The following is a 20508-nucleotide window of genomic DNA, read 5'->3' as shown; positions in this document are numbered from 1 at the left end:
CAAAAAGCAGAAAAAAATTATAATAAAAATATTCAGATTAACTCGATTATTGGTATGCTTGTACCTTACTTAAGTCTGTTTATTTATGAGCGGCAGGCTGCTCCAAATCAAAGCAGGATGCCTCGAATCAACCCAAGGTCACGCAGTAAGACTTTAGAATTCATTGGTAAGTAGGACTAGCTGCCACTGCTAATTAGCTGTGGCATTAAGTGCCAATTTCTAAAACTGCTTTCTCCACAGCCTGCTAATTCGCCGTGTGATGGAAGCCTTCCAATTTTTGCGTGGCTTCAACACAGAAAACTTACTTTTTGTGTTGAGTTTTGGCAGTTCTGCTCGTATTTTTTTCTGTAAACTACAGGTGTCTCAAACGGGGGGAAAAAATCAAGATATCTTTAAAGACCGGAGTTGGCGGCGCGAGCAAAGGGAAGCTGCATCCCAGTCGCTTCAAACGACTGTGACATTTGGAAGTAGCCCCCGCGGCTCTGCGGCCATTTGATCCTTGCTCGCGTTTGGCCCGGGAATCTGCGGGTTTGGCAGCCGGCTCGGGTCATGGCTGGCACTGAAAGAAAGAAAGAAGGGGAGGGAATGAGGGAGGAGGGAATCTGGAACGAACAGTTAGAGCGTTGCTGGTGAAATTTCAATTTCAGTGTGCTAGTAGGGAAAGTGGGGCTCGCGGGTTGAATTGCATACCCGCTGTGGACTTAAATTCGGGCCTATGAGAGCTCACAGTCAGGTTTTATCCGTCATATTCATTTTTTGGGGGTTTTCAAAGATATTCAGCTTTTCTATCAATATAGCATTTTGCATACATGTTTTAAAAAATGGGTTCAGGTGATAAGAGGGCTACCACAAACGATTGTTTTGATAGTTGGTTAATCACTGATTATTTTTGTAAGTAGTTGACCAGTCGGCTCATATTTAAATAAAGTTATATAATTACTTTTATCAGTGATATAACAGGGTTCCAGACTGCGACTAAAATAGCGTACCGCGTGTAACCCGTCACCTTTGCTCATTACTATTCATGATGTTAGCAACTGTTGCTAGGAGGGTCAAGCTTGCGTTTGTCCCTCATGGTAGATGCATGTAAATAGTGTACGAAAGAAATGTTTACTGACCTAAACGTACGAATTCTGTCCAAAAATGATGTCCCTGGTGCCAAATTCACTGGTAAACATGTGGAAGAACAGACAAATGTTCAGTTAAAGAGATGGCTTGAGTGTGAAAGCTGAAAAAGACGGGAAAAAGTGCCAACCTGATCCAGAGGTAGCTTTTATCGATACCTTTTTCTTGGGTGCATTGCCTTACGCCACTGACAATGACATCTTCCTCTTTCACCGAGCTATCCTTTACCACAATATGCCCTTTCTTTCTTATATTTTATATCCTCTGGTTGTCTTAAGTCTCTCTACGACCGTTTTGGAGGGTAATTTATATTGCTATTTTTGTGTAGCGATCGCAAATGCTACTTGGTGACATCCAACGTACACTTTTAATTTTTTCATGAATAACAAATCCTAGTTCTATTAATTTATTTACACTTCCCCCTTACTAAGGTTGTTTATTTACAACAGAAAAGGTAAAGATGTTAAATCTAAAGCCTACGTGTAGGCATGAACAGGCTTACTACAAAAAGACAAAGGCCAAACATGGCTAATTTATTTAAATATCTGTATTTTAGAAAAATAGGCCTACATGACTATTGTCATAAAAAAAAATAATATTTTTTTTTTTCATGTCAGACAGAAGCGGCACGGCAAAATGCCACACTAAAAAATAAGTAAATATATCAAAATTGCTTACCTCGTCGTGGCAGGCAATGGATCAGGATTGTCATCTGTAGGACCATGGCCCCCAACAAAATATTTACTGCATATTAAGGTTAATGGCTTCACCTAGCTGGCGTTAAACTGGTCTTTTGGACGTACACACAAGTTGGTCCATTGTTCACATTTTTTCCCTCAGTTTTTGGCTTCGGGAAACGTATGAGGAAACCATCCTTCATATGTGGACGGTCATAATGTCTAGAGTCGTTTGTACAAGTTCCATGGCAGCAGTGTTTACTTGGCATGTTCTTGTTTGAAAGATTACCGGCAGATAACAAGCAGTACTTGCATGGGTTGTATGCAGGCGCGCTACTATGTTGACCCCCTTCCGGTTTACGGTGGTGACGTCACGCAGCCTAAAAATAGCATTCGTGTGGTACACTATTGGACTGGACGTCTATAACCATCAATGGCAGTGAAACATGATCACTCGGCCCAGTTTAAATGAATTTAGTGTCCATCACTTTTTTAGGTCAACAGTTTCTCTAAACCATTGGTTCTTAATCTGGGTTCGATTGAACCCCAGGGGTTCGGTGAGGAAGTCTAATGGGTCCTCACCGAAGGTTAAGGTTCATGCGCTGACTTGATATGAGGAAGGGGCCTCAAATTTGGACCTTTTTAAGAACATGCCATCAGGAAATTTGAATAAGAATTTTCTTAGGTAATGTCTTGCTAGCTTAGATATATCAGTGTTAAATTTGGATGAAAAAAAGCTTTATAATCTGATACCGAAGTGTTCGGTGAATGCACGGGAAACTCGTGAGGTTCGGTACTTTTAGCAAGGTTAAGAACCATTGCTCTAAACGCTCAATTGACGACCAAAAGTTTTGGATTTACTTGTCAATCGATCATTTGTCAATCGATGGTGGTAGCTGCTTAGCTGATCAAGACTCCTGTACCATGGAAACAAAAGGAAGACGCACGAAGGGTGGCGCACTTAGCCCCAGGAGAGCCCAGCCTCAGCAGGCGGAGTGAACACGATGAGCCATATGCTGCTGCGTGCTCTCGCCGCTGCCATGGTGATAGTGGTGAGCGGAACCAGACTTGGAAATGGAGCAGACAGAGATGCTTTGTTTTACACGCCGTTGGGTGTAAAAGGAGTAAAAACTCATTGTGTGACCACCACTGACCCCTGACATCAACCTTATTGAGAATCTATACAGCAAAGTATGGTTTGTAAGCCTATTCGTTCGATCAGCAAGGGCTGACATTGACGTCGATCGCGGTCTGTCACGTGATTATATCGCAGTTTATCCTCTGCGAAGAGCGGTTAATATTACCCGGCCGACGACTCCGAAATGACGGGTCGGCTCGGCCGTGTTTGGACAACCGCTCTTCGACTTGTCTAACCTCAGCGACTGCACTAGTGTAACACCCCCACACGTCCTCCCTACTGTAATGCTCATGATTGTTTGAGGGCTGAATTATTGATGCAAGAGTACATGTGAAATCAGAGCAGAGTTGACTGGTGGCGAAAGGAAGCGGGAATATCGCGCACGCCCGCATTTTCATTTTTCTGCCGTCATCAACTTTGACCGAAATAAGAGAAAGAACTTCCTTTTTTTCCCCCGTCTTGTGACTTGCAGTGTCACTGCCTAAAATTCTCCCTTTGACACGGCAACTTCCTTAAGATATTTGTTTTAAAGCTTACAAGACGGCCGTTCCCGCTCGGGATGCGCATCCTGTTACGGGGAGGGATTGATAGAAACTGGAGCCATTAAGGGTAAAAGCAAAGCGGTGTGGCCGAGAGAATAGAAAGTGAAGGGGGGTGGGAATGGAAGAGTGAGTGAGGAAGGGAGGCAAGTGAGAGTGTACAGGAGCATTACATCATTCCTGACCTCATTAGGGCTTTTCTCTGTCTCACCCCCCTCCGTACTCACTGTAGCACTGCTGTATATATCCTTCCGCTTGCCACCAGATGAAAGCCTATGAAAATTTCATGTCATAATTATCACAATCACAGTGTTCTTTTTTTTTTTTTTTTTCCTCAGGGTTGCAGCTAGAGCTGACGCAAACGATTATTTTGATTGTTGACTAATCGGCTCGAATATGAATGACGTGTTATTTATATATTTCAGCTAGAAATGTGCATTGGAGCCAAAATTTGCGTAACGATGTAATTGTTTTCTAAAGAAATAGCAGATGTTTGTTAATATCCCATTCCCATGTTGATTCATGACACAGTACAGATCTGCTTTCATCGAGTATTAGAGAAATCCTTTTTTTTGCTGGTGGATAAAACTTATAATAAGCAAAACCAAGAAAGTTTATTTAAAATATTGTTTGATAAATTAAATGGTGAAAAGGGAATCTTTTTTGGTCTTTTTGATTTTTCAAAATATAACATTTTTAAAATGAGTTTTTTTTTTTGTTGTTTTTTTAAGAGAGAGTCTTTTTTGTTTTTTAAATAATCAATAAACAAGAAAATACTTAATAATGACAGACCAAAAGGATTATTTGGACAATTTTTAGTTTTTCTAAAAATGATGAATGAACTGTTAAAATAGTTGTCGATTCATTTGATAATCCATTTGCTTGTTGCGATTGTTCTCTGCCGGCCACCTCTCCCAGTTGGACGTCTAGCGCCGTCAGTGGCAGCAAATGAGCGAGTTATGGACTAATCATGTCAGCCTTAGTTAATTCATATGCAAAAAGCAAATGATCAATGGGAGCCAATAAGATAATAAAGTGCATCCTGTTAAACCAGCTGTTCTTATCACACCACATAATGCTTGTCTGCTGCCCTCTGGCGGCCGCTTGACGCACTTGCAACTTATTTACCTCCAGCCCACTCTCCTTTCCATGCCTTGAAATTTCTCAAGTGTCACCTCCGTCTCCTCTGTGTGCAGTCGTCGGAGCTGGACGACATTTTAAACGACCTCCAGAATGCCCAGCCGCAGCTGTTCTGCGAGCCGCGGCCCGTGTCGCTGCCCAGTCCCATGGACAAGCAAAACATTATCAACGACATCCTGCAGATGTCCGAGAACAGCCCGGCGGCGGCACACCCGCAACACAAGAACGTCGCTGGTGGCATGGGTCCCACGAGTAAGGCGCAAGGAAAACAAATGCCCCACCGCCACGGTGTCACTTATTCACCTTCCATTACAGATTTTGCTGGCGTACGAGCAGGCTTGCCCGGTAGGGCCGGACCGGCCAGGAGCGTGTCGCTAGAAATGAGCGCGTCGCCGCAATACCCCATGAGAAACACCAGTCCTTACACGCTTGTTCAACAGCAACAGCAGCAAGGCATGGTGGGAAACCACGGCATGATGGCGAACCAGGCCAATATGGTCGTCCCGGGTGTGTTGTCGGAACGGTTTTCTACTTTGGACGTTCGCTAATTAGAAACTCCACTCACTGTTTGTCTTCATATCTTCCAGGAATGATGGGTCCGGGTGCCGCTCGTCAGCAAGAAGGTTGGGCGGGCTCAGCCTTGACTCCTCAAATTGCCCAAGGTCGGATGGGCCCTGGCGGCGCCCCCATGAGGTCAGGCGGGCAGCCTGGGCCGAGGCAAATGCTCCAGACCTCTATGATGTCCAATGGTGAGGAATAAGTGTCATGTGGACAATCGCAATTAAGTCCAATTGGTGTCTGTTCTAATGTTCGAATACATCAGAGTCAATATATTTTAGGTACTTTAAATTACGACTAGAGTGATGATTGGACGCCTAAACACACCATATTTACGACCTCTTTGACCTCCTTACCACAAAATGTAATCACCTCCTACGTTTCATAGTACAAACATACTGCGTTTAATTTTTTTTTTTCAATCCCTTTATTCGTTCTTGAACACAAGCATACTCGCAAACTGAAATGCGCAACAATATACAAACCTACTAGTGGAGGTCCTAAAATCCACTTTACCTTGACTTGCTAGCTTGCAGAATTCTCTTCAAATCCCAATGGCATTTGAAAAATTCCAAGCTAACAATGTTAGCACAATTTCGCTAGCTTGTCGAGAGATTGAACATACCAAAAGTGACAATGATGCTAAGCAAAATGAGGGTTCGTTAATTCGCTTTCAAACTTCCCAGTTCAAATAAATTAAACCTCGATCGCTGTCAATGGCAGCCAGTGAGTTTAAGTCTGAAAACAGTCTTATATTTTTTAGCCCAACCCGACATGGACATGAGTATGGTGGGCCACTTCACTCAGCAGCAACAGCAGGCTCCGCCCAATCAGACGGCACCCTGGCCGGACAGCATGATGCCCATTGAGCAGACTGCTTTCGTCAACCAGAACAGGTATGGAAGAATTCGGTTGGCAGCAAATTCCGTCTGTGACTTGGTTTAACTCCTATGTGGACTCTGGCTAGGTCACTACACCCGACTCCTCAGGAGGATTTGCTGTGTAGTATGGGCCTGGGCGGGAGCGAAGGGGGTCCGGTGGACGAAGGGGCTCTCATGTCTCAGCTCTACACGGCGCTGAAGGATTGCGACGGTCTGGAGGAACTGGACCAGATGCTTGGCATCCCTGCTCTGATAGAACAGGTAAGTTCCCAGATCACTGTCTCCTTTGTACGGCGTCCCGTCTCTACATCACGTGACTCCCTTTCAGAACCAGACACTAGACCAGGACCAGTTCCCACAAGACCCTTCCTCCTTGATGCTGGAGCAGAAGCCCCCCATGTATGGCCAGCAGCAGTTTGGCCCGCCTCCCTCCCACATGGCGCAGAGGGGCTACCCTGGCGCGCCCATGCAAGAGGCGGGGTTCCACCCCATGGCTGGCCAGATGGCGCCGCGGCCCGGGTACCCCATGATGAGAATGCAGGCCCGGGCGGGACTGAGGCCCGGCGGGGTGGTCCCGAACCAGCCCAACACGCTGAGGCTACAGCTGCAACATCGGCTACAGTCGCAGCAGGTTGCTTTTACTTCATTTAAATAATAACAATAAGAACAAAGCGAGGGAATTTTTGATGCGCTGCCTTCACGCGCTCTTAAAAAAATGACACTTTAAAGGGTACCACATAGAGAAAGACATGTAATTCCTAAAGGTAAATGTTAGTATGTAGTAGTACAAGGGATATACAAACTGTCAAATGGGATCTCTGCAAGCCGCCGAGGATCGGTTTAAAGACACTACTGATGAGCTGAAATTGGATGCAGGTACAACATTGGGAACTCAACCCACAGCTCTGTGGAGAGAAAAGAGAACAATTGTGGCTCATTAGAGCATACAAGTCTTAGAAGTCCCAGGTTCCCTTTGAATCTATGACTTTAACATACTTTTGTTTTGTTCCAATCAGAACCGACAGCCAATGATGTCTCAGATGAGTAGCGTGTCAAATGTCAACCTACCTCTCAGATCCAATGCTCCCAATCAGGTAAGTCGACCATTGAGACGTTTGACGGCACCGGACGCCGCCTTACCGTGGCGTGGTCGTATCCAGCAGGGGACCATCAACGCCCAGATGCTAGCGCAGCGTCACCGCGAGCTGCTGAGCAACACCCTTCGACAACGGCAACAGCAACAGCAGCAGCAGCAGAGGAGCATGGCCATGCGGGCGCAGGGCCTCAACTTGCCACCCAACATGAGCAACCCGCGGATCCCCCAGGCCAACCCCCAGCAGTTCCCCTACCCGCCCAACTACGGTACCGGTACAGGCCTGGCCTCGCCACCTCCTCCTAGCAGCCCCTTCTCCTCCTCCTCCTCGCCTCTGTCCTCCCCCAGCCTGCCGTCTCTCGCCACCAACCCCCAGCTCCACTTGCATGGCACCTCCTCTTCCTCCTCCACTTCCTCCTCCTCCTCCTCCCAGCAGATGATGATGGGAAACACAAACATGATGGGCGGACAGTACGGGGCCGTACTCAGCCCCCAAATACAGCACAGTGCCTTTCAGTTTCCCAACTCAGGTACTGCTCGCGCTACCCTGCTCCCCACCCCGCCTGCTTCACGCATGCCCAATTCACCTTAAATCCCCTTTCTCTATGTGTGTGTGTGTGTGTGTGTCAGCAAAATGCTTTTTTAATTTTCCTACTTGTCATGAGTCTTCATAAAAAATGTCCAATTGTGCGTGAATTGGTAAAAACGATTTCCAAAGCTAATTTTTGTGTCATTTTCCTTCCCTACTTTTCATGAATTCCCACCTAAATGACTGCTTCAAACATAAATAGACGACTTTCTGTTAGGTTTCACTCATCAACCCTTAACACTTTAGGGGCGAGTAACTATTTATCGTCATTTAAAAATTCGTGGACATTACATTTCGCAATAATACACAACACTAACGTTTAGTGTTGTACATGTGTTAGCTTACATGACTCAAAATGTAATGCACACATATGTGGATGTTAGGTCTCTATTATTATTGAAATGATATGATGATTGACAGCCTCTAGTTTGAAACTCCTAAAATACAACAATTTTCACTAAAATGTAGATCAGGCATGTTAAGACCCTTTCCTATGTTATTCACAAGAGTGCCCTTTGAGTTTAGCTGGCGCAATATTTTTTTTTGTCCACCAGAGGGCGTCTTAAGTACATAAAATTGGCTTTTCCTACATTTACTTTTTTTAAATCTTATTTTAACAGTCTCACACCACTCGTAATCCATGTATGAATTTCCAGATTTTGGTCATAAATACTCATATTTTCCCATTAATTGTCCTCTGTAACCTCATCGCTTCCTTTCTCGCTCACAGTCAACATCCCTAATACCGACCTGAGTCTGCTAAGCAACGCTTTTAATAAATATTTTCATCGCTACAGGTATGAGCCAGCAGGCAGAGGGCGGTTTCGGGGGTCCCGGCGCGCCACCTAGCCCGCTGCTGTCCCCGCGAGTGGCGCATGCTCAGCAATCCCCCATGATGCAGCAGGGCCCGGGCGGCGCCCCCTTCCAGGGCTCGCCCGACATTAACGGCTGGACACAGGGGAACGTGGCGGGCAACAGGTCAGCACCAAAAAAAAAAAAAAAAAGATAATAATTGAGTGGAAATTGAAACGATGTGATTTTTTTTGGTGTCCTTTTTTTTTTCCCCCAGCATGTTCTCACAACAGCAGGCGTCCCCTCAGTTCACCCAGCAGCAGCAACAGCAGCAGCAGAATAACGGCAGCATGTACAATGGCGTCCCCGGAATGGGGCAAATGGGCCAGATGGGCGTCACCATGTCGTCGCCCGGCTTACCCTCCATGGGACAGGAGCAGGTAAACTCAGGCCTAACTCCTCATTTACTGTGTAGTGAACGATTATGTTTCAGTGCCATTTTCAATAATAGATGCCCAAACCATCCAGTCAAAATGGATTGGACATAAGGCTAGATTATATTCATGGCACGTTTGCGCTAGTTGTTGGGACACCCCTCTGTTATTGAGAGAGAGGGTACACTCCATCAGCCCCGACAGAGAGGCTGCGATTGGTGTCATCACTCGAAATATCTCGATATCTATAAAACGATAGCAGCATAAACGAATGGTACCATTTCGGGTCCTTTTTGCAATAAATGGGGGCGGCTGCGTGACATCATCACTAGAAATTATCTCAATATTTCTAAAACGATAGCAGCACAAACGATTGACATCATTTTTATATAAATTTGCGTCTGATGAGGAGCCCCAACTTCACGGTGTTAAGGTTCTGGACTTGTCTAATTCAAGAAATTGGGAAACGGAGCAAACGATGATAGCCAGAGGTGGATAGAGTGGCCAAAAATTGTAGTCAAGTAAGAGCAGTGTTACTTCAAAATATGATACTCAAGTAAAAGTAGTCTTCCAAAAAATGTATTCAAGTACAAGTAGAAAAGTATTTGGTGGAAAAGAATACTCAAGTAATGAGTAACACTGCTTACAAATTTGATTTTTATCGTTATAGTTATTACAATGATACTGTACAATAACCCATTACATAACCACGTTCAGACAAAGAATTACAAACAAAAAAAAAATCATTGAATTCTGGCAAGAGAAAAAAATGACAGAAATGAAGCATTATTCATCCAAAGAGCATGGGTATCTCTAGTGGAGAAAATAGTTCCTAGTTTGAATGGTGAATAATCCCTTCATAGTTACTGCAGTGATCTCTCGCTACGTCGCGCTTCAAACGTCGTGCCGTCAGTCCATCGCAGATTTTTTTTTTTCAATTACAAAAAAAGAAAATACAGATGAGCTGTCCCAAGCCAATCGTATAGTCTCACGCTCGATTCGTCAGAGAGTGAACTGGAGTTGCTTATTAAAGTAAACTTTGATTGAATGACAGTTAAGCTTTAATCTTGCCAGAGACTCGACCCTCGAAGGGCCGCATGTGTCAATCATCGTTTAACTTGTTAAGCAGTTGATGTGGCAACTCCGTGTGTTTAAGTGAGCAGCTGGAGCAGATTTGAGTGGACACTCAATGAAGCATTTAATAAAGACAAGCATTTTTTTATTTTTTTTTTTACTTTTTTAAAATGGATTGGGTGTCTACTTTTTTTCTTGTTTAAAAAACATAAAAAAATATATACACATAAGTTTTTTTTTAATTATACTTTGGGGGTAAATGGTAAAAAAAAAAAAAAACATATGTATCGCTTTCTAATGATAAATCCGAATAAAAACTTTGAAGAAAAAAAAAATTTTAAGGCTCTACTTCGCGGTTTTTCACTTATCGCTGCGGGTGAAAAACGAGGGATCACTGCATCATGAAAAAAGGATCATATCCGTTTTTTCGTGGTGAATCGGTTCCAAATAAAGACTGGGAGAGAGGTTGAAGTCAACGCTTTCAAGTGATGTTGGGGGAAGCACTCTATGTCAAATACTTCATTTTTTACTGTGCTTTAAAGACGTCACGTGATTGAACAGCCTGGCCTTATCATCAAATAGCAAGCTTGCGTATGATTGGTATAATAGTCATGGGATTATAGGTGTAACATCGCATTTATGAAATTTGTAGAGCTACTCTTGGCATTGCTTGCAAAAAAACTAAATAAATCTAATATGAAAAAGTCATGTCACCCAAAATAACTGAGTAAGAGTAGCGTTTTTTTCTTCACAAATCTACTCAAGTAAAAGTACAACGTATGGCTTAGTAAAACTACTCTTGGAAATAGATTTTCTCAAAAAGTAAATGTAACACTTAACTACCCACCTCTGATGATAACTACCAAGTTTAAATCAGAAGGCGAGCATTTGAGTTGTTATTTGTTAGTGCATAAGTTACTGAAAAATTGTATTGAGGTATTGTTGAAATACAGCCTATCACAAAAGTGAGTACACCCCTCGCATTTCTGCAGATATTTAGGTATATCTTTTCATTGGACATCACTGACAAAATGACACAATGAAAAGTAGTCTGTGTGCAGCTTATATAATAGTTAATTTATTTTCTCCCCAAAATAACTCAAAATATAGCCATTAATATCTAAACCCTTGGCAACAAAAGTAAGTACACCGCATGGGAACTACGTACATCCCTAAATGTCCAAATTGAGTACTGCTTGTCATTTTCCCTCCAAAATGCGATGTGACTCGTTACAGGAGTGCTGTCAGCATTGCTGCAGAGATTGAAGAGGTGGGACTGTCATTCTCACCAACATGCTTGACTGTAGGCATGACACACTTATCTTTGTACTCCTCAGCTGGTCGCCGCCACACATGCTTGAGACCATCGTAACCAAACAAATTAATCTTCGTCTCATCAGACCATAGGACATGGTTCCAGTAATCCATGGACTTTGTTGACATGTCTTCAGCAAACTGTTTGCGGGCTTTCTTGTGTACCGTCCTCAGAAGAGGCTTCCTCCTGGGGTGACAGCCATGCACACCAATTTGATGTAGAGTACGGCGTATGGTCTGAGCACTAACAGGCTGACACCAAACCCCACCCCCACCCCCGCCTTCAATCTCTGCAGCAATGCTGACAGCACTCCTGTAACGAGTCACGTGACATTTTGGAGGCAAAATGACAAGCGGTACTCAATTTGGACATTTAGGGATGTACGTAGTTCCCATAATGTGTACTCACTTTGGTTGCCAGGGGTTTAGATATTAATGGCTATATTTTGAGGGGAAATAAATTAACTCTATTATATACAGTGGGGCAAATAAGTATTTAGTCAACCACCAATTGTGCAAGTTCTCCTACATGAAAAGATTAGAGAGGCCTGTAATTGTCAACATGGGTAAACCTCTACCATGAGAGACAGAATGTGGAAAAAAAAAAAACAGAAAATCACATTGTTTGATTTTATAGTAAAGAATTTATTTGCAAATCAAGGTGGAAAATAAGTATTTGGTCACCTACAAACAAGCATGATTTCTGGCTGTCAAAGAGGTCTGACTTCTTCGAACGAGGTCTATCGAGGCTCCACTCTTTACCTGCAATAATGGCACCTGTTTTAACTCATTATCAGTATGAAAGGCACCTGTCCACAATCTCTGTCAGTCACACTCCAAACTCCACTATGGCCAAGACCAAAGAGCTATCGAAGAACACCAGAGACAAAATTGTCTACTTGCACCAGGCTGGGAAGACTGAATCTGCAATAGGTAAAAAGCTTGGTGTAAAGAAATCAATTGTGGGAGCAATTATTAGAAAATGTAAGATGTACAAGACCACTGATAATCTCCCTTGATCTGGGGCTCCATGCAAGATCTCACCCCGTGGCGTCAAAATGATAACAATAACGGTGAGCAAAAATCCGAGAACCACACGGGGGGACCTAGTGAATGACCTACAGAGAGCTGGGACCACAGTAACAAATGCTACAATCAGTAACACAATGCGCCGCCAGGGACTCAAATCCTGTACTGCCAGACGTGTCCATCTGCTGAAGCCAGTACACGTCCAGGCCCGTCTGCGGTTCGCTAGAGAGCATTTGGATGATCCAGAAGAGGACTGGGAGAATGTGTTATGGTCAGACGAAACCAAAATAGAACTTTTTGGTAGAAACACAGGTTCTCGTGTTTGGGCGAGAAAGAATACTGAATTGCATCCGAAGAACACCATACCCACTGTGAAGCATGGGGGCAGAAACATCATGCTTTGGGGCTGTTTTTCTGCAAAGGGACCAGGACGACTGATCTGTGTAAAGGAAAGAATGAATGGGCCATGTATCGAGAGATTTTGAGTGAAAATCTCTTTCCATCAGCAAGGGCATTGAAGATGAGATGTGGCTGGGTCTTTCAGCATGACAATGATCCCAAACACACAGCCAGGGCAACAAAGGAGTGGCTTCGTAAGAAGCCTTTCAAGGTCATTGAGTGGCCTAGCCAGTCTCCAGATCTCAACCCCATAGAAAATCGGTGGAGGGAGTTGAAAGTCCGTGTTGCCCAATGACAGCCCCAAAACATCACTGCTCTAGAGGAGATCTGCATCTAGGAATGGGCCAAAATACCAGCAACAGTGTGTGAAAAGCTTGTGAAGAGTTACAGAAAACGTTTGGCCTCCGTTATTGCCAACAAAGGGTACATAACAAAGTATTGAGATAAGTATTTGGTCAATACCAAAAGTTCATTTTCCACCATGATTTGCAAATAAATTCTTTAAAAATCAAACAATGTGATTATCTGGGTTTTTTTTCCACATTCTGTCTCTCATGGTTGAGGTTTACCCATGTTGACAATTACAGGCCTCTCTAATATTTTCAAGTGGGAGAACTTGCACATTTAATGGTTGACTAAATACTTATTTGCCCCATTGTAAGCTGCACACAGACTACTTTTCATTGTGTCAAAGTGTCATTTTGTCAGTGTTGTCCCATGAAAAGATATATTTAAATATCTGCAGAAATGTGAGGGGTGTACTCACTTTTGTGATACTGTACATTTTCACTGAAAACTTGATTATATACCGTATTGGCCCGAATAGAAGACGATGTTTTTTGCATTGAAATAAGACTGAAAAAGTGGGGGTCGTCTTATATTCACGTTCTAGACGTTAGACCCATTCACGACGCGAAATGGTGCCAGATATCATTGAAGCGATGTTCTGTCATGACAGATCTCAGCTACTCTCAAGTTTAACCAGTTTGCATTATTTTATTGCAATGTTTTTCCTTATTCAAGACTACAGTTAGTTAGACTTTTGATGCAGTTATTGCAATTTTGTTCTTTTATCACAATAGATTGGTTTATTTACATTTCTAAAACCAGAAGCCACTCATTTATGAACGTGATTGCACTTTAGTTTACATATTTAAAGGTTCAGATATTAAGATGTGAATGAGGCAAAATAACATGCTTTTTCTCTCAAATATGTGGTTGTAATCATTTGTTTCGGATATAGTGTAATTATTTTCTGTATAAAAATTAATTTGGTGTTCAAAAAGTCTTTTTTCAAACTTGAGTTTTGGAAAAGACGGGGTCGTATTATAATCAGGGGCGTCTTATATTCGGGCCAATACAGTACATCTGTCCAATGAATGAAAATGGATAGATTTACTTTAACTGAATTCATTAAGGAATTTCTGATGGGGGGGGTTAGTTTGACATACAGCGGGACGTCCTTCTTCCTCCCCTTTTGTACCCACTCCGTCGACTCTCAAGTTGTCCCGCCAGGTGTCATTAACCGCGGCTACACCGCCATGCTTTCAGGGCCCAATAAAAGCCCATCAATATTTCATCAGGCGGTTACGTCTGGATTTACCCCCCCTGCCCCGCCCCCGGGCAGGACAATAGAAACATATCGGCACTTAGATTATGTCAATTATTTACTGTTTGCCCATTAGCCTGCACGTTTTATGCTCATGAACCGCCGCTACGTTATTTCACGCTGTCTGTCTTTTGTCTTTCTTTTTGCAGAAATACTGTTGACTCGTATTGAGTTGGACCTCCGGAGCAAAAAAAAAAGTGTGCGAACGTAAGCGACCCGCAGCCCTCAAAGATGACAAAAATACAGCCAGGCTTCTGTCTGCATTCACCGTAGTGTGACTTACTGTAGGCCCCGCCTCTTTTTTCGTCCTGATGAATGTATTCCTCTCAGCGGACTGCGGCTATTTACAATCTCATCTCGAAAAAAAAAGAAAAAGAAAACCAAACCGGTTTCTCACGGGAAAAAAAGTTTGCCTTTTTAAACGGTTCCTTATTGTACGACGATAATTCATCTTGTTCGGGGTGCGGCGCGTGAGGTTGAAGTCGTGGCAAACACTGCAGAAGAATGATTTGAGGTTTATATAGTGTATTAAATTAAGTTTTATTTTTCTGTATAGATTCCGTTTTAATAAGAATAATTCCTGTAGATGGCTTTATCTTCGTAGCATCTGAGACTTAATAAGAGACTATTCTTTAAAAAAGAAGTCCAAATCGAATGAATTGTACATACCGATAAGTAATACTGTTTTTTTTTTCTATTTATTTGATTTCTCTTTTGTGTTTAGTCCGCCCTGTCTGCTTATTATTTTGTTTTCTTCATTTTTTCTTGATTTTCACCACATCCGGTACAAAGCAGAGCAGGGTGAGGCTGGGTGTATACAGTGTACAGATATCGCTTATTACTGCTTCTTCTCGCCTTTAGCGTAGACACGGTCGACACAGCCATACAATAACTTTTAAATAAAAACAAGGAGCTTTCTATGTTGTTCAATACAAGCTGCTAGGTGCATTTTTGGTGTCATGTAAACGAGCAATAACTTTTTTTTTTTTTGTAATTCTTGTACAGTTTCCTAAATGGAAGGAAAGATACTTTTTTGGGGGGGATGCAGTGTTAAAAGGCCCTTATTTTTAATGCTGTTTTTAAGACAAGTTTTGGATTATGCAGCACTTGGCCGAGGCTCTTAATAGACAGACAGCCATATTGAAACGTCCTCAGGCAGTTGTTGGAGCTAAAATGGCGCAAAAAAAAGTTTTTTTTTTTCGTGCCACGCTTTTTTTTTTTTTTTTAATATCTGTCGGATTTCAGGGGTGGGGAACCTGCGATTCGAAAACATTTTCAAGTTACATTTATTGGAAAGTAGCGTTTTAGCCACACAAAAGTAATCATAATGGATTGGATGTTTATACTAACTACCACAACACGTACTATGTGAGTGCAATGCACACATAAGCTGGAAGTTTTTCAGGTACAGCAAGTATAAGCAGTTAAAAAAATCAATTTCAGAAACATTCTAGCTTTAGAAATTCCCAATTCCTGCTCATTTAAACTTATTAAAATGCATTTTTTTAAAATGACATTAGATCATGAAGAAACGCAAACATAACATTGTGTCGTAAACTATGAAAATGTCTTCACACCCCTTTGTTAACCCATCATTAAGCAAGTGATTTTTTTTTTTTTTTTTTTTTTTATGATTAGGGCTGCAGCAATCGATTATTTAAGTAATGATTAATCTATCAAGTAGTTTGAATAATCGTGTAATTTGATTAGGAACATTTAATGTGTTGCAGAATCAATTTTAGCAGATGTATAACAAAGGTTTACTAAGATTATACTTTCAAAAGAGGATTAAATGCAAATGCTAAATAAAATTCCCGAGTGTTTCTTCAAACTATGCAGAATTTCATAGAAAAGATGAAAATGAATGAGGATCTAAGTACAACAAAAGAGCAATTGGCTAATTTGCATTGCAAAAGTCCGCTAGCTTAAATGCTATAAAATGCTTGTTTTTTTAACAATGCTCATAACAAATCGTTCTAACACATATTCTACTAAAGATATCTATAAACTAAATTATGAATGCATAAAAAACATACAAAAAAAAGAACAAATGGCCAAATTGCATTGCAAAAGTCTGCTAGCTTAAATGCTATAAAATGCTAATGTTTAACAATCCTCATAACGAATCGTTCAAACACATTCTGCTAAAGTAAAAAAATGAATGAGGATCTAAGTACAACAAAAGAGCAATTGGCTAACTTGCGTTGCAAATGTCTGCTAGCTTAAATGCTATAAAATACTAATGTTTTTTAACAATGTTCATAACAAATTGTTCAAACACATATTCTGCTAAAGTAAAAAAAAAAAATGAATGAGGATCTAAGTACAACACAAGAACAATTGGCTAACTTGCATCGCAAATGTCCGTTAGCTTAAATGCTATAAAATGCTAAGTTTTTTAACAATGCTCATAACAAATCGTTCAAACACATATTCTGCTAAAGAAAAAAAAAGAATGAGGATCTAAGTACAACACAAGAACAGTTGGCTAATTTGCATTGCAAAGGTTTGCTAGCTTAAATGCTTTAAAATGCTAGTTTTTTTAACAATGCTAAAAAATAAATTGTTCACATATTCTGCTAAAGATATCTATAGACTACATTGCAAATGCATAAAAATCATACAAAAAAAGAACAACTGGCTAACATACGTTGCAAATGTCTGCTAGCTTAAATGCTATAAAATGCTAATGTTTTTTAACAATACTCATAACAAATCGCTCAAACCCATATTCTGCTAAAGATAGCTATAAACTAAATTACGAATGCATAAAAAACATTTGCTCAAACAAAACTTAACTTTTGTTGGTTTTAACAGGAAGCAGCTGGATTCAGCCATGTTAGATGAGTTGTGTCTTAGTCACTGTTGCCACGAGAGGGACGTGTATCCAACCAAATCAATAAAACAAAATGCAACAATGTGAAAACAAACCATTACAACGGCACTCTAATTAAACGAATCTTTGAAGCAGCAAAATTTCATTCGAAGATTTTTTTTCTAATTGAATTAGTCGAGTTAATCGACTAATTGTTGCAGCACTAATAATCAATTATTATAATACTAGTAATAAGTAGTAATTAAGCAAGTAATAAGTTAATACATGCTTTTTTTTTTAATGTTAGATTTTTGTAGAAGGTATAGCATTTTCAAGAGGGGTGTGTATACTACTTTTGTCCAATTTTTGAAACTGATAGTTAAGCCTTAATACCCTACCCACACATTGTATTTACATAAAAACCATAAATTAAGTAAAGATTTTTTCCCCCCCCCATCAAGTCCAGTTATACAGTTGAATCCTATTGTCAAAATGGCTGCCGGAGAACCTTTCAAAAACCGAAAATGGTTCCCCACCCGCACCCTCAAAAAGTTCAATTGGAATTCAGAATTTGTCTTTTCAAAACATACATTTTTACGTTTTACACACTTATGACAAAGGAAAAAAAATCAATGATGTCAGGTCAACAGGGTCCAATCAGAGACAGTGTTTAATATTTTTTCGCAAATTATCCACAATTATTTGATGATTTTGGGGGGGTTTTCGCGATGACTTACAATGAATGGTCCAATTAATTTAAACGGGAAGGACCGGCTGTGAATGATAATCCTTTAGTGCCATTGGCAGTAGATTTGTTCATTCGTCCCCTTCCAGTCACAATAGATTTATTAAAGTTAACTGAATAACAAAAAAAGTCATAATTTGTGCATGACAAGAAAATAAGGGACGAATTGGACGTCTAGCACCGTCAATGGCAGCCAATGAGTTAATTTCCACTTTTTGTGATTATTCAATGCTTAAATTATTCAACGCTAATACAAATAACCTGCACCAAGGACTTTTTGACTACATTACATTGGCGTATATTCTTAATCCTCTGTCAAGAGCAGCTAATAAGACTCTCCAATGAATTTCTGAAAAAAACACTGTTTTTGATTGAATCAAATTAGCCTTCTTGAGCCATTTTTAGCGCTTTTATCCCAGCCCGTCGCAAAATGACTTCCAAAGAACGCGGAAAAGCCATGAGCGGGCAACGATCACTTTCCTGAACGACAACTTAGCCTCCTTTTAACGCCCTTTTGTATCGTCTGCCAATTTCCTAGCGTTTAAAAAAACAAAACAAAAAAAACAAATAAAAAGCTAGCATATTGCCTTAGATCTTGTGCGCTCTTGTATGATACATGGCCGTGTGTATACATTTGTAAAATGACTTGTACAAAACTACCGGGTGCGACATCATGATCCACAAAGGAAGCGCTATTTCATGTATTATACTAGATTTCTTGTTTGCTTTTCCACAGCTGGTGTGAATGCATCCCGCATTGTTCACAAGAATCACACTGTACCCCCCCCCCCCCCACCACCACCCTTTTGTGTGTGTGTGTGTGTGTGTGCGTGCGCACGTGTGAGAGCGTTTTATGCAAAAGTAACGTCAAACCACAGGAGAAGTTAAAAACCACAGTTATGCAAGTTGTGAACTAATATGGCTTCGCTGATGCTATTTGCCTTGTAAATAAAGAATTCTGTTATTGAGATTCTTCATTCTCTTGACTGTTTTTTGGGTTGGGGGTTGAAATGCAATCACACTGTGTGTTAAGGTCATCTTTGTTGTGGGTTTACAGTGTACAAGTAGTCCCCGGGTAATGACGTACGCGACTTTCGTGATTTCAACTTTATGGCGCTTGAGCCTCGTCTGTCATTTACTTTTTTTTTTGGTCGCATTAACAGTACCTTATTGTGCCTGTCAGTATCTTTTTACTTTTATTCGTATGACGTTTAATTCATGTTTTTAAATAGTTATTTTGAAATTTAGGGGTACTTAAAGGGTTAATTCTGATTTACGCAGAAATTTGGGGTAAGTCGCCAGCGTAGTAATGGATCTCGTTCATAATCCGGGGACTACTGTAGTTATGATTTTATTCGGAGAGCCATCACGTCCGCCGACTAGGGTTAATCGACTAATCAACTAATGGATTAGCAAATTATTTCAAGAGTCGATTACTTGTTTATAGAAATTATTGAGCTAAAAAAATTGTCCAAATATTCCATTTTAGATCATTTAAAAATGGGGTTTTAAAAAAAAATTCTATTCTGCTGTTTAGTCTCCATATTGTGTTTTTATCCTGTTTTTTTTTTTTGTTTTGTTTTTTTTTTTTTTTTTTTTTTTTAGGAAAGAACTTAGTTTATTTGCATTTTAAAGAAGGACAATAAATCTTTGTTAAAAAAGGTTTTTTTTTTTATAAGGTGTAAGTTTCAATAATGTAAAAAATAAAATATTAAATATGCTATTTTTGTGTATCGTTTTTAATTTACATTTTAAAAAGCAAAGCATAAATTGATTTCTAAAATGTTTTTTTTTTTTAATGCTTTTGTTGTTTTAAGGGGGTAAGTTTCAAAAACTAAAAAAAAATTTCAATTTTTGTAACGTTTTTTAAAATTACCATCTAATGTTTTAAATGTTTAAAAAGGGGTGAGTTTCAAAAACAGGAAAGATAAAATATTAAATTAATGCTATTTTTATTTATTTAAATTTTTTAAAAAAGAACAATAGAATTGTTTATAAAATGTTTAAAAAGGCTTTTCTTGTTTTAAAAATGGGTACGTTTCAAAAACGAAAAAAAATATTCTATATTTGTATTTTTTTTTTCATTTTAAAGGCTTTTTAAAAAGTTTTTTTAAAAAACAAATCTAACATGCTATTTTTTGTTTAAAAAAAATTATAAATTTGCATTTAAAAAGCAGAACAATAAATTGATTTATTTCTAAAATGTTTCAAAAGGCTTTCGTTGTTTTAAGAAGGGGTAACTTTCAAAAAGAAAACAAAAAAATCAATTTTTGTATTTATTTAACATTAACATCTAATGTTTTATAATTTTATTTTCATGGGTTTTTAAGAAGTTAACCAAACAAAAAAATATTAAACATGCAATTTTTTATATATATATATATTTTTTTATTGCATTTAAAAAGCAGAACAATAAATTGATGTATTGTTTAAAAAGGCTTTTGTTGTTTTAAGGAGTAAGTTTCAAAAATAAATATTTTTGTTTTTGGTATTAAACATTAATATCTAATGTTTTAAATTTGTATTTAAAAAGCAGAATTCTAAATTCTCTTATTGG

General features: G+C 40.0%; 1 protein-coding gene across 8 annotated transcripts in view; it reads left to right on the top strand.

Annotated features, from left to right (window-relative positions):
• ncoa2 (nuclear receptor coactivator 2) overlaps positions 1–18919 on the top strand; it is a 74564-nt gene extending 55645 nt beyond the window's left edge. For 4 of the 8 annotated variants that reach the window (XM_057823724.1, XM_057823726.1, XM_057823727.1 and 1 more), the window contains 11 exons: positions 4676–4871; positions 4935–5126; positions 5207–5368; positions 5941–6073; positions 6145–6319; positions 6387–6689; positions 7075–7152; positions 7219–7681; positions 8538–8718; positions 8810–8972; positions 14541–18919. In XM_057823724.1, the coding sequence (XP_057679707.1) occupies positions 4676–4871; positions 4935–5126; positions 5207–5368; positions 5941–6073; positions 6145–6319; positions 6387–6689; positions 7075–7152; positions 7219–7681; positions 8538–8718; positions 8810–8972; positions 14541–14552 (2058 nt within the window). In that variant the 3' untranslated portion in view covers positions 14553–18919. The remainder of the gene's footprint in view (positions 1–4675; positions 4872–4934; positions 5127–5206; positions 5369–5940; positions 6074–6144; positions 6320–6386; positions 6690–7074; positions 7153–7218; positions 7682–8537; positions 8719–8809; positions 8973–14540) is intronic. The other 4 variants (XM_057823728.1, XM_057823731.1, XM_057823730.1 and 1 more) reach the window with 4 other exon arrangements.
• The last annotated feature ends 1589 nt before the right edge of the window (positions 18920–20508 follow it).

The sequence above is a fragment of the Corythoichthys intestinalis genome, chromosome 20 (assembly GCF_030265065.1).
Source record: "Corythoichthys intestinalis isolate RoL2023-P3 chromosome 20, ASM3026506v1, whole genome shotgun sequence".
NCBI classification, from domain to species: domain Eukaryota; kingdom Metazoa; phylum Chordata; class Actinopteri; order Syngnathiformes; family Syngnathidae; genus Corythoichthys; species Corythoichthys intestinalis.
Note: the sequence above shows the minus strand (reverse complement) of the source record. Positions and strands in the feature narration are given on the sequence as shown.